General features: G+C 40.9%; 2 protein-coding genes across 3 annotated transcripts in view; both read left to right on the forward strand.

The window, feature by feature from the left end:
- The window catches only part of gpc4 (glypican 4), a 33767-nt gene extending 26251 nt beyond the window's left edge, over positions 1 to 7516 (forward strand). Inside the window, exons 3-9 of the mRNA XM_024282947.2 lie at positions 2717 to 3114; positions 3730 to 3895; positions 4368 to 4498; positions 4570 to 4716; positions 4792 to 4916; positions 4995 to 5167; positions 5250 to 7516. Of these exons, the coding sequence (XP_024138715.1) occupies positions 2717 to 3114; positions 3730 to 3895; positions 4368 to 4498; positions 4570 to 4716; positions 4792 to 4916; positions 4995 to 5167; positions 5250 to 5464 (1355 nt within the window). The 3' untranslated portion in view covers positions 5465 to 7516. The remainder of the gene's footprint in view (positions 1 to 2716; positions 3115 to 3729; positions 3896 to 4367; positions 4499 to 4569; positions 4717 to 4791; positions 4917 to 4994; positions 5168 to 5249) is intronic.
- A 1532-nt stretch (positions 7517 to 9048) lies between these two features.
- brd8 (bromodomain containing 8) overlaps positions 9049 to 11385 on the forward strand; it is a 9322-nt gene continuing 6985 nt past the window's right edge. For both annotated transcript variants that reach the window (XM_024282944.2, XM_024282945.2), the window contains exons 1-6: positions 9049 to 9160; positions 9743 to 9839; positions 10319 to 10388; positions 10554 to 10603; positions 10695 to 10817; positions 11170 to 11250. In XM_024282944.2, coding sequence (XP_024138712.1) covers positions 9142 to 9160; positions 9743 to 9839; positions 10319 to 10388; positions 10554 to 10603; positions 10695 to 10817; positions 11170 to 11250 — 440 coding nt within the window. In that variant the 5' untranslated portion in view covers positions 9049 to 9141. The remainder of the gene's footprint in view (positions 9161 to 9742; positions 9840 to 10318; positions 10389 to 10553; positions 10604 to 10694; positions 10818 to 11169; positions 11251 to 11385) is intronic.

An 11385-nucleotide genomic window follows, 5' to 3' on the forward strand; every position in this document is an offset into this window, starting at 1 on the left:
ACTCTGAGGAATTCTCATTTTGCTCAGATTAAGAAAGTTAGGGGGGTTGAGGAGGGGGTGTCCACAGGAGTAGAGGCCTGGATTATTGGAGGTGGTGGTGGTGGTGGGGTGTTAAGGGGGAGAGATGGACATTCCTCAGGATGAAGTAGGTCATTGTTCCCTGTCTCTAGTGAAGAGAGTTCTCTGAAGGAACTGATGAAGTGAAAGCAGGGAAGGGGGGGTCGCATGGCTGGATGCGGGAGGGGGGCTACAAGTCCATATGCGGGAAGGGAGGTGGTATTATTCGTTAATCCTATTGAAAATACTTCTGAAGGACAGTCCAAGAGAAGCTGGGAGAAAGGAGAGCGAATGGGTTGTGACAACAGAAAAATGCCATTGATGGTGGTCAGTTTAAGGCGGACTGATGTGAAGAGACAAGCCGGGTAGGGAGAGCAGAGATGCTGCAGCTCCACCTTTCACGCTTCCCTCCTTCACATGTTCTGGACTCTTACAAACCCCCAAACAAGTGCTCAGGATTTTAAGGTGGTACAAAATGGACTAAAATGTACACTTATGAGTAAAAGCCGGTTTATACTTCACCACGATCAGCCATCAAATCAATCGTATCCACACTTCGTACTAGGGGTGTGCCGAAATACAGACATTGCGATACATTGCGATATTTAGTCCTGCGATTGTTTCTTGATGGGTTCTCATCACCAAGTGTCAATCTTTTATTTTTTTCGAAGAGGCTGTAAAACGTTGTATTTATTCTTTGGTGAGACGTTCCTTCAGAGGTAGATGAGGGGGCTGTCGACTGGCTGTCGTGAGCACCAATGTACCTGGCAGCTACTTGAGTTTTTTTATTTTTGTTCTGCTGTTTACAACAATTCTGCAATAAGCAGTGGCACTGCTGTTCATGTTTACTACTGTTAACACTGAATTTTACAGATGATTCCAATTCAATTAGTGTCAATGTTTGTCAAATACATAGTATGACTGATTTGCACAAAAGTGTCTATTGTTGCACAAAATAAGACACAAGTTATTATGATTGTGTTCTAGCTAAAAAATAAATGGGGATATATTTTCCCAAAAAATGTTCTTTTATATAATGTGAGTTATTGGAGACAATTTTGACCAATTATCACAGTATCGCGATCTCGTGAGCTATGTATCACATCGTATCGTGAGGTACCCAGTGATTCCTAGCCCTGGTTTGTACTAATGTTAGCTGGTTTTGCTTGCGCCTGTCCGCTTTAACTGAATGGTGATAACTTTCAAGTGATGCAATCATCTCCAGCGTTTTTTTTTTTTTTTAAATGAATGACATCCTGATCATACACATGCGGCAACTGCGAATGCGAAGGTTCACAGTGAAGCAAAGGAGGAAGTGGTGTGTTCATCCTCTAAACACAAGCAAAGAATACAAAAGCAAAAATGTTTAAAAGGGGCCTAATTGTATTCTCTAGTGTTGCAAGATATGAGATGTAGTGACAGTAACTTGCTCTATTTTCTATCTAGTGTCTCTCTGCCTGTCTTTTTGTCTGTGTGTCAATGTGTGAAGTTTGGTATTTCCAATAACTTCTTCAGCAAGTTTTGACCATTTTTGTTGTTCAAAAAACATTTTTCTGGAACGTTTCCTCCATAATCGTGTACTCTAGTCGCTGAAATAAATTCCTCTACTGGCGTAAAATTCCAATAAATTGACGTCACCAGCAGGTGTTCCATTCTGCCGCGACTGGGGCGATTCTGTTCTGATGGCCATGCGACCACTGCGACGCATGCATTGCATTGGTTTTCTCTGTGGGCTCCAGCTTCCTCCCACCATTCAGAAACATGCTTCATACGTGAATTGGTTACTCTTAAGCGCCCTAGATGTAAATGTGAGAGTGTATGAGTGTGTGATTGAGGACCTGCAACAGACTGGCGACCTGTCCAGGCTGTACCCTGCCTTCGCCCATCAGTAGTCGGGTTAGGGTTTAACACTGGATATGTTAGCAGTGACACCCCCTAATAACACATGCTTTTTGATGAACTGTAGCTAATTCATGTTTACATGATAAATCAGCTGAAAAGCGGCTTTTCATTTCAGCTTTGTACCAAAATGGAACACAATACTAATTTAATGTGTTTGTAAAGTGTAGATATGGGAAATAACAGTGTTTATGTTACACAACAATTTACTAACATGAACTCATTCAACAACTGTTAAAGTTATAAAATCTGCTTTTCTCTGCAATGAAATTTGCTGGAATTAATATCGAAAACGATTGAAGAATTACGGTAGTCGAAACATTGTAAACACTGAAACAAGAGACGTGATCATGAGAATTTTGTAGTCTAATTTTTTTTTCTATGAAAAACACCTGATGTTGAGTTTTAAAGGGAATTTCTTAAAATGATAACCTAAACCGACACTTTACTTTGAAGGTATTTTACTTCCTGTGACAATAGTGCATTCGGTTTGTTTAGTTTAGTTTGTTGTCATTGTCCTGCAATTGTGGAGTGATAATGACATTACCTAAGGTGTACTTTACTCTACTATATTCATGAATATCACAAATGTGTGATCTTGGGCGTCGCAAATACTTGTTCTTTCTGGGAAAATTGCAAAAATCAGATCATTTGAATACTTGTGTCAGTCCCACTCATGAGTGTAAAATGAGCATAAAATCCACTTATCTGGTGTTTTACTGTTAATCTGGACTATAATCCTCTTTTCTTTTCTCTGCAGATTTTTTCCGCGAGCTTTTGAAAAACGCACAGATCTCGCTGCACAACATGTTCTTAAGAACATACGGAAAGATGTACGAGCAGAACTCACAGCTCTTCAGCGACTTCTTCGAGTCCCTGACCAGATACTACGTGGACGGCAGCGCCAAGATGGACCTGGACGCCATGCTGTCGGAGTTCTGGGCCGACCTCCTGGAGAGGATGTTCCGACTAGTCAACGTGCAGTTCGAGTTCAGCGACGCCTACATGGAGTGCGTGAGCCGGCACACGGACGAGCTGCAGCCGTTCGGGGACGTGCCCCGCAAGCTGCGCATCCAGCTGAAGCGGGCCTTCATCGCTGCACGCACGTTCGTGCGTGGCCTCAAGCTCATGCCGGAGGTTTTCAATAAAGTCTCCACGGTGAGTCCGATGTGCTGCTGCTTTGGTTAAGTGAAAACCTCCATGTCCACGCTTCTCTTTACTGGTTTCTCTGGGAAAACTTTTGCTATTGCAACAGTCTAAAAGGCTCTTTCCTTCCTTTGGTATGACGTGCGCTTCCCTGGACGCCTGTGTTTGAGCGGGATGTAAAGGATAACAAATGCATATTCTCTCTTCAAACTTATGTGGGACAGCAAGTCATCAAAAAAGATGGAAGTACCGCTGAAAGCTCCTGCTGCAGATGGAGAACCTCACCGTACTGGCGTCTTTCATGCACTGACTGTAAATAAGAGATGCAAATAAAATATACATATGTACAGCCGATGCTTCCATGAAGTGATGAGGCTAAAATCTTTTGATTTGAACTCATTTATGGTCAAGTTTCGAGCACAAAAAAGACAGACGTTTTGGTTCTTAAAATAAAAAATAAAAACGCCAGATATATTGCATAGATCTTGATCATATTGTCTGTATGGTATGTATTGTATCACCACAAATTTGTTTTTTTTTTTTTTTTGTAGGCATGTATTGTGAGAGGGAAAGATACTCCCCCACGGTTCGTTTCAAAGCCATCTAACCGCCCTCTGCCTCCTCCAGGTCAGTGCGACCCCCAGCTGTGTGCGAGCCGCCACGAAGATGCTGTACTGTCCGTACTGCTCAGGCCAGGTGGCGCTGAAGCCCTGTCAGAACTACTGCCTGAATGTGATGCGAGGCTGTTTGGCCAACCAGGCGGACCTGGACACCGAGTGGAACAACTTCCTCGGTGAGCAGACGTGGCACCTCGACGAACGCCCCGCCCTCTTATGACCGCTACAGCTTTATATGTTTGATTTGGCTTCAGAGCATGTTTGTATAACCTCCTTCCTCGCTCTTTATTGCCACTTTGGGGCAAATATTTCACAATTTTTTTTCATAAAATACCAGTTATAGAACTAAACACTCTAATAATCAGTAGATAAATGCCTTTCAGTCAGTGGGAGTCTAAAAGCAGAACTTTATTGTTGACAGTCATGTAAAGACACGTCTCTTTCTTTAGTGCTGAAAATGTAAAGAAAAGGGAGGGGCGACATGCTTTGTGGACTTTAAAATGAGTGAACAGTTGTGTAAACTCACCTGATATGTTCTCATGGATCTATTAGGAGGATTACTCTGCTCTTATATGGGGATTCACTGATCTGCAGATGCTTCCACCTAGTGGTGACTCTTAGGAATAACCGTTCTCATTGGATTTTCAGATGCCATGCTCAGTCTGGCAGAGCGGCTCGAAGGTCCGTTTAACTTTGAGTCTGTGATGGATCCCATCGATGTCAAGATTTCAGAGGCCATCATGAACATGCAGGAGAACAGCATGCAAGTCTCACAAAAAGTAAGGACTTTTTTTTTTTTTTGATAAATTGAACAAGATGAGTTGATTAACTTTCACTGAAACCTCCTCAGGTTTTTCAAGGATGTGGGACGCCCAAGTTAAGTCAGAGCTTCCGGAACAGGCGTTCTCTGAAAGAAACGGGCTTCGCGAATCGTTTCCGTCCCTACACACCAGAGGCCAGGCCGACAACGGCTGCCGGAACCAGTTTAGACCGGCTGGTGAGGAGCGGCAGCAGCTTCTTCAACTCTGGTCTTTTCAGCTCCGTCTCACCAGTTTCCTTCTTTTCTGTGCAGACAAGTGAAGTGAAGAGAAAGCTAAAACAAGCAAAGAAGTTCTGGTCCACGTTGCCCGAGACTGTGTGTGCAGATGGGGGGATTGCCCCCGGCGACGAGTGCTGGAACGGTACAGCAAAAAGCAGGTAAGGCCGTGAGGGTCTGCGTGCACTCAGAGCTGGAGCCTGACGGGACCACTCATAGTGGACTCTCCTTTCACAAAGGTACGAGCTTCACGTCATCGGAAACGGATTGGCTAACCAGGGAACCAACCCGGATGTGGAGGTGGACATAACAAAACCGCACACCGTGATCCGCAGTCAGATCGCAGCTTTGAAGGAAATGACGATCTGGCTAAAAACTGCGCACAGTGGCAATGAGATCATTGAAAACACAGGTGAGACTGTTGTACCTGCCAGTTCCTCCGTCTGAAGATGGTTGAAGCTCTAACCTGACCTCCGCTCTCTGTTGATTTTCAGACGACGATGACGGCAGCGGCGAGGAAAGCGGCAGCGGCTGCGACTCCCCATCCTGCATACCAGACATTTACTTCCCCAACACCACGCCAAACACGAACAAGCCGCGGGTCAATCCGGTGCACAGCAGTAATTCCGCTGGGGCTCACATCCGAGGAGGCGTGACGCTGGCGCTCTGCGGGCTCGCCGCCGCTCTGCTCGCACCGCGGTTGAGATAAAACTGAGCCACACAAGAAGAAACGGAACGCTGGAAAAGAATAAAACCGAAGGGGAAAACTGTCAGACTTTAACAAAGACTGCCTTCAGGACCTCAGACTGTCCGCTGTTTGGGGGGGTGGGATTCGTCTTGATATTACAATAACTTCACTATTAACTATTTGTATGTTTTTAAGGACATTGGTGTACAGCAGCACAAATTTCTTCCTATGAAACCCACCCTGTCCCCAAGAGAATCTAGTTCTCCAGGAACTAGATCCCTTAAGTTCCGCTTTGCAGCATTTCCCACCTAAAACAATCTTCCTACTCTTGCAATTGAATTTCCTGATACATTTTGTGCCTTCTTCAGAGCGAAGCGTTCGGAAGGATGTTTGGTGGAACAGGGTGTGCTGGTCGTCATATTCCTGAGGATATTTTAGGCAACATTTTCAGTGTGGGAATCACTGTAGACCTTTAAAAAAAACATTTGCCAGTCCAAATCTGTAACACATACTGTGTTAGCTTTGGCTGGGTGAGCTTTTTTTTAAGGTGGAATGAAGAGATTAGTAGAAGAGCTGAGGTTTGTCTGACCCAAAGATCACTCCTCGCCTTTTTTTTTTTTTTTTTTTGCGCCCGCTACAACCATAACAACCTAACTTTTTAACGTCTTCAGTAGTAAAACCATACCTCATGCTTGGATTCAATGCAAACTCAGAGTTGAAGGTGTCTGATAGTTGGATGGGTGGCTCCCCCCTGGAAGGAGAAGAAGAAGGCGTCGCGGTTGGGTCTCAAACGGCCTGAAAAAGCTGCGTTCAGCACAGACTGCACGGCGTAGACTGACGAGAGAAGATAGATGTCCAGAGCATTTCACGTACGAAACCAGAGAAGAACAAAATGTTTTGTTTAAGAGATCAAAGTCTATTTTGATACAGGGTTTTATGTTGAGGAGATGTAATTGTTTTGTCTATTTTTGGTATGAAGATATATATTTGGTACTACAGGCAGACTGTACTGCTTGTCTGAGATGATGGAAGAGGACAGAGTGCACAGTTTTACCCTCCCCTCCCTATCTTACCTCTGAAATCGCCTAAATTAGTATAAACAGAAATCTCTCAAATTCTCATCCTTTAAGGTGGAATCTTGAGGTTACGTTCCGGTTTTAAGGATTCCCTGAAGCACAATGACAGCTCAGCATCCTCCAGTTCGATAATCAGGTCTGTGAGTCGCGTCACTCGACCGTTTCTACTCTAAACTGATGCTGCCTCCTGTAGCTTTTGTACAGTAACTTATGTCTGTATTTGAATGTCATTGCAACATGTTTTTCCCACCCAAAAACAGCGCTATAGCACGCATACAGCTGGAAGAGGAACACTTGGTTCTCTGAGTAATTTATTAGACATTCACGTGAGAAATATCAAAGCTTATTCTTTAGATTCTGTTCAACATAAACCTTTTTATTTCATGATTACATTGATTTAAAACGAGCAGGTTGGCTCGGCTCCTTTAGGTTTTAAAGAGATCTTCCGTGTTATTACGGTTCAGAGTTTGAAGGATTTGAAGAAAACATCTATGCATTAAAAGTCCTGAAGCCTTAAACGAAAAGCAGCGCCTCCGCTTCAGACGTAAAACTCTGTTTTTGTGTCCCGTAAACATTTCTGCGAGGGCTTGTGCACGTGTAAGAAGCTTTCTCAGAGCTGGAGTGGGTGAGGGGGGTGTTTGTTTTTGGTGACCGACCGACCGTCCCTCGGCTGGTAGGAGGCGCTCCAGCTGCTGGGACGGTCATGTGACTTAAAAGTCAGGTTTGGCAGGTTCGCCTGTGGCCCCTCGAGAACAGAAAAGGACTCACTTTGAGGAAACGAATGACTGAAAACGAATGAAAGAAGTGTAAATACAGAGCAGCCGGGTTTAGATGTCTCTAAAAGAGGCCTTAACAGTACACCAGATTTTTACATGTCAGAGTATCTCCTAAATGTTATCAAAAAAGACACACGAGATAGATGTTAAATTGTAAGAAACAAATGTATATTAAACATCATTTCTTAGTCTTGTGGAAATAAAGACTGCCAATATTTAAACGACTGAGTCTGATTATTTCTTGCTTAGTTTGGATTCGCGTAACCTGAAAAAGAAACAATACTTGTGTTTGCAAAAAAAGATGAACACCTGAGACTGATGTTTTGGACAGTCATCTTCCTATACTTTATTTTGGTTATGGGGAAATATTCATCTGAACAAGGCTGAAACACTGTTTTCCATCACATTGAATGAAGCCTGCAGGAACCAGGACCAGCGTCCGTGCAGACCGCTCCTTGCAGCTGTTTGAACGGATAAAAAAACTGCATCAGAAGCAAAGCTATTCAAGATTTCTGGGAGTCATTGAGAAGCTCATCACTGCTGAAATCTGAAACGTGGGTGTTAAAACATTTATGTAAAAGAAAACTTTTTTTCATTTGTAATTTCAGCTAAAAACATCTCATCTGGACCTTAGAACTCTGATGTGGCCCCATAGTGAATGAGGATCAACCAGAAAAGGAAAATAATTAGTTTATAAATTGATAGAAGGGATGTGAAAATGTTCCTGGTGTTTGTTTTACAAACTGTCAACTTTGGCAGAGTTATGGACCTTCATGAAGGCAACAAGAAGCCTGCAGTTAAGATGATCCGCATTGTATGGATCCAAAAGTAAATACATGGTCCACTTTATTAGTATAATTGAATGCATCAGTGTGCTGTGCAATGGGGTTAGCCAGCCTGTATGCTTCGCTCTTCCTCCAGACACCAAAACCTCAATTTTTAAATGAAATGCTCATTTTAGCGTCATCCATGGTTCAGAATTGGTTTGACACAAGGACATGGAAATTAGACTTTTGCTGCATAATTAGAAATAGTTTGGGTGGTGGTTCTGCACAAACTTTCTATTGTCTGTGCAGATTTCCTTCGTTTTCCATTCATTTTCCATTTAGGGTCACAAGGTCGCAGGAGCCAGCTACTGTTGGGTGAAAGGGGGTGCAACCTGGACAGGTCTCCATTCTGCCGCTCCTTTTACTTTTCACTCAATCTTCTTTTAGAATACTAGGGAACAGCAACCAGCTTGTTAACAGGGTTATTTTGTGGCCTTCCCTCCTTGTGAAAAGTGTTGATGACTATCTAATGAACATCTGTGAAGCCACATGTTTTCACCTTGATTCTGGAGCCAATGACCCAGACTGAGAGAAAATGAGAAGAACCAGGAAACCTTTGCTGGTGTTTAGAGCATAGACTGTAAAAATTAAGTTATTTTATATACAGTCTATGGTTTAGAGCTGATAAAAGGTTGACGCCATGACATACCAACGTTGAATTATTTTACAACACAGTATTGTAATTTTCGGGGCACTGCATTGACCATTTAACCCCTTGTAAACCACAGTCATTAAAATGACAAAGATATAGGACAAATCAATTAAATAAACATGTATTTTCCTGTCTGGGTTATTATTGAAAAATATATAATTGTGTGGAAAAATATATATAATTCAGTAATGTAATGTAAAATATATGGTTTTAAATCAATATGACCACGTATGAAGTAAGAAATTTGAAGTAAAACATCGATACAAAACCTCTCTTTACTTTAGTTCCGCTTTGTCCATACTCTTTGTGGGGCCGTACCGTGCCCTGTGCATCACTTAAATCAGTCCGGTGGGCCGGCACAAAAGCTATGGCGAGCGGTATCGGCAGTAAGTAAAACCTTACTTTGTTTTTTACTTGCGTTTTATGTTGTAAAGATTAACATACTATTAAATAAAATCCATATATTTAATTTTCTTTGAACTTTAGACAAAAACTGTGTTTATTTTTTACTTGAAAAGCATTTCTGTGTTGGTATGAGTGTGTGTCTCACGAATTTGTCCCCCGATGAAAACACCTAAGCTAACAGTAAAACAGCAATAACAATAAAATCTATTTCTAATGTTTACAATGTATTTGTTTACAATGTATTTTTAAATATTTTGTGTTAACAGCTTGTATTTAACGTCAGCATAAATTTACGAAGCTAAATGTTTTCTTAAATAGACAGTTTTAAAACAAAACAAGCTAGCAGAATGCTAACGTTAGCAATACACAGAAATATTGAACCTACTAGTCTAATAATAAAGAAATACATTAATTCGTAAAACTAATTACGTATTTGATACGAGATTTATTTTTATTTGCAAATATGTTTTCCTTATTAAATTATGAATTCTGGTAACAATTTAATTGTTTTTCGTTAGTAAGTGGAACAAAAGTTTTTTGTGTATGTACCTTTTTCCCCATAGAACACAAGATACTGAACGTAGGACCGACAGAACCATGGTCTGTCAGAGAGAAGCTGTGCCTGGCATCCTCTGTTATGAGGAGCGGAGACCAAAACTGGTAATTTTGCATTTTAACAAAGTGCTAAGGGAAGACTGTTGTAAAAAGCAATACAAATGTTCTTCAACAGAGTTGGTTCAATATTTGTGTCTGGCTAAGCATTTATTTGCCTTTTTATAACATTTTTGAAAATGAAAAAGATGGAAAGAAATTGGATAAAGAGCAGGGCGGATATTGCCATTATATTTAGCTGCCAGTTGGAATTGATCAAATTAATACATATTTAAAATGGTCTATTTTTCTTTTTATTCAAGTTTAAATTATTCAGCTTTCTTAAAAAGAGTAAATGTCAGCACTTTGGCATTTGAGTGGCAGGCTTTGAAAATGAAAAATAAGAATATTAAATATAATATTTTTAATACAAATTACCCAAAAATCATGTCATTTAAAATGAGTTTTTTTCAAAATGACATATTTGGGGGTTTTTTTTCATCTTATTTGTAACATTCAGTGTATTTTCCAATTGTTTTTGTCTTCAGGGTCTCTGTAAGCAGAGCCATCAAGCCTTTTGCAGAATCTGGCCGCCCACCTGATTGGTTTTCTCAGAAGGTGAGAACCACAAAACCAAAGCATGTTTTGCTTTGTTGGTTTCTAAATTTGTTCACACTTGTTTCGTAAGTTTGTTGCTCTATTGTAAATTGAATTTAATTGTTCCAGATTATTTTATTTTTTTGTCCACTAAATAATAAACCCCTTTTCTTCTCCTCTCATCAGCACTGTGCCTCACAATATTCTGAACTTCTTGAAGCCACAGAAGCACCAAAGTCAGTTTGAAAACACATTTGTGTGCAGAACTTCAATACCCAATAGATGTGTGGAATATCATTGTAAGCATTCATTTTGTCCTTTTTCCAGGCGGAAGCGTGGAGAGAAGGGGGAGGTGGTGGAGACCATTGAAGACGTCATTGTTCGTAGGTTAACTACAGAGAGGATAGAAGAGCTGAAAAAACTGCTGCGAGACACACAGGAGCAGTACAGGTATTTGTACTAATTGCCGTTGTTGATTCCTTAGAGACGATAAGTTCTAGCTAATAAAAAAAAAATGTAAAAAAGTGTGTTGTTTCAATGAAAAAAAAGTTCTTTACAAAAAAAGTTTCCAGTATTGCCTGTTTAAGTATTTCAATGAAATGTTTAATTGTGAAATATGTGCTATTTCATGGGGAAAAATCTATGTTTTGTGTTTTTTTCAGCTAGCTTAAGTAAAGAATCAAATATCCCAAAAATGGAAACTCTTGCAAAATCTAATTTTCTTTTCAAAAACGATATTCTTTGTAAAAATGAGTTTAAATTGTACTCAAAATTCTTTTTGTTATTTTCCACAACTTGACAGGAAACTGAAGAAAGAGGTGGAGCTGATACATGCAGGTCACATGGACTCACAGCTGAAGGAGCTGTTGGCCGACATCACACTGTAAGTCTGCACATGTTTCTCTGGGCACCACGTTAACGCCTGAACCTGAGAATAATCTAACTTAAAAAAAGACTCTACTATAAAAAAAAAACAGGTTTTCTTATCAGCTCAACCAGAACTAGCTCCTTTATGTGA

Source organism: Oryzias melastigma, linkage group LG10 (genome assembly GCF_002922805.2).
Source record: "Oryzias melastigma strain HK-1 linkage group LG10, ASM292280v2, whole genome shotgun sequence".
NCBI lineage: Eukaryota > Metazoa > Chordata > Actinopteri > Beloniformes > Adrianichthyidae > Oryzias > Oryzias melastigma.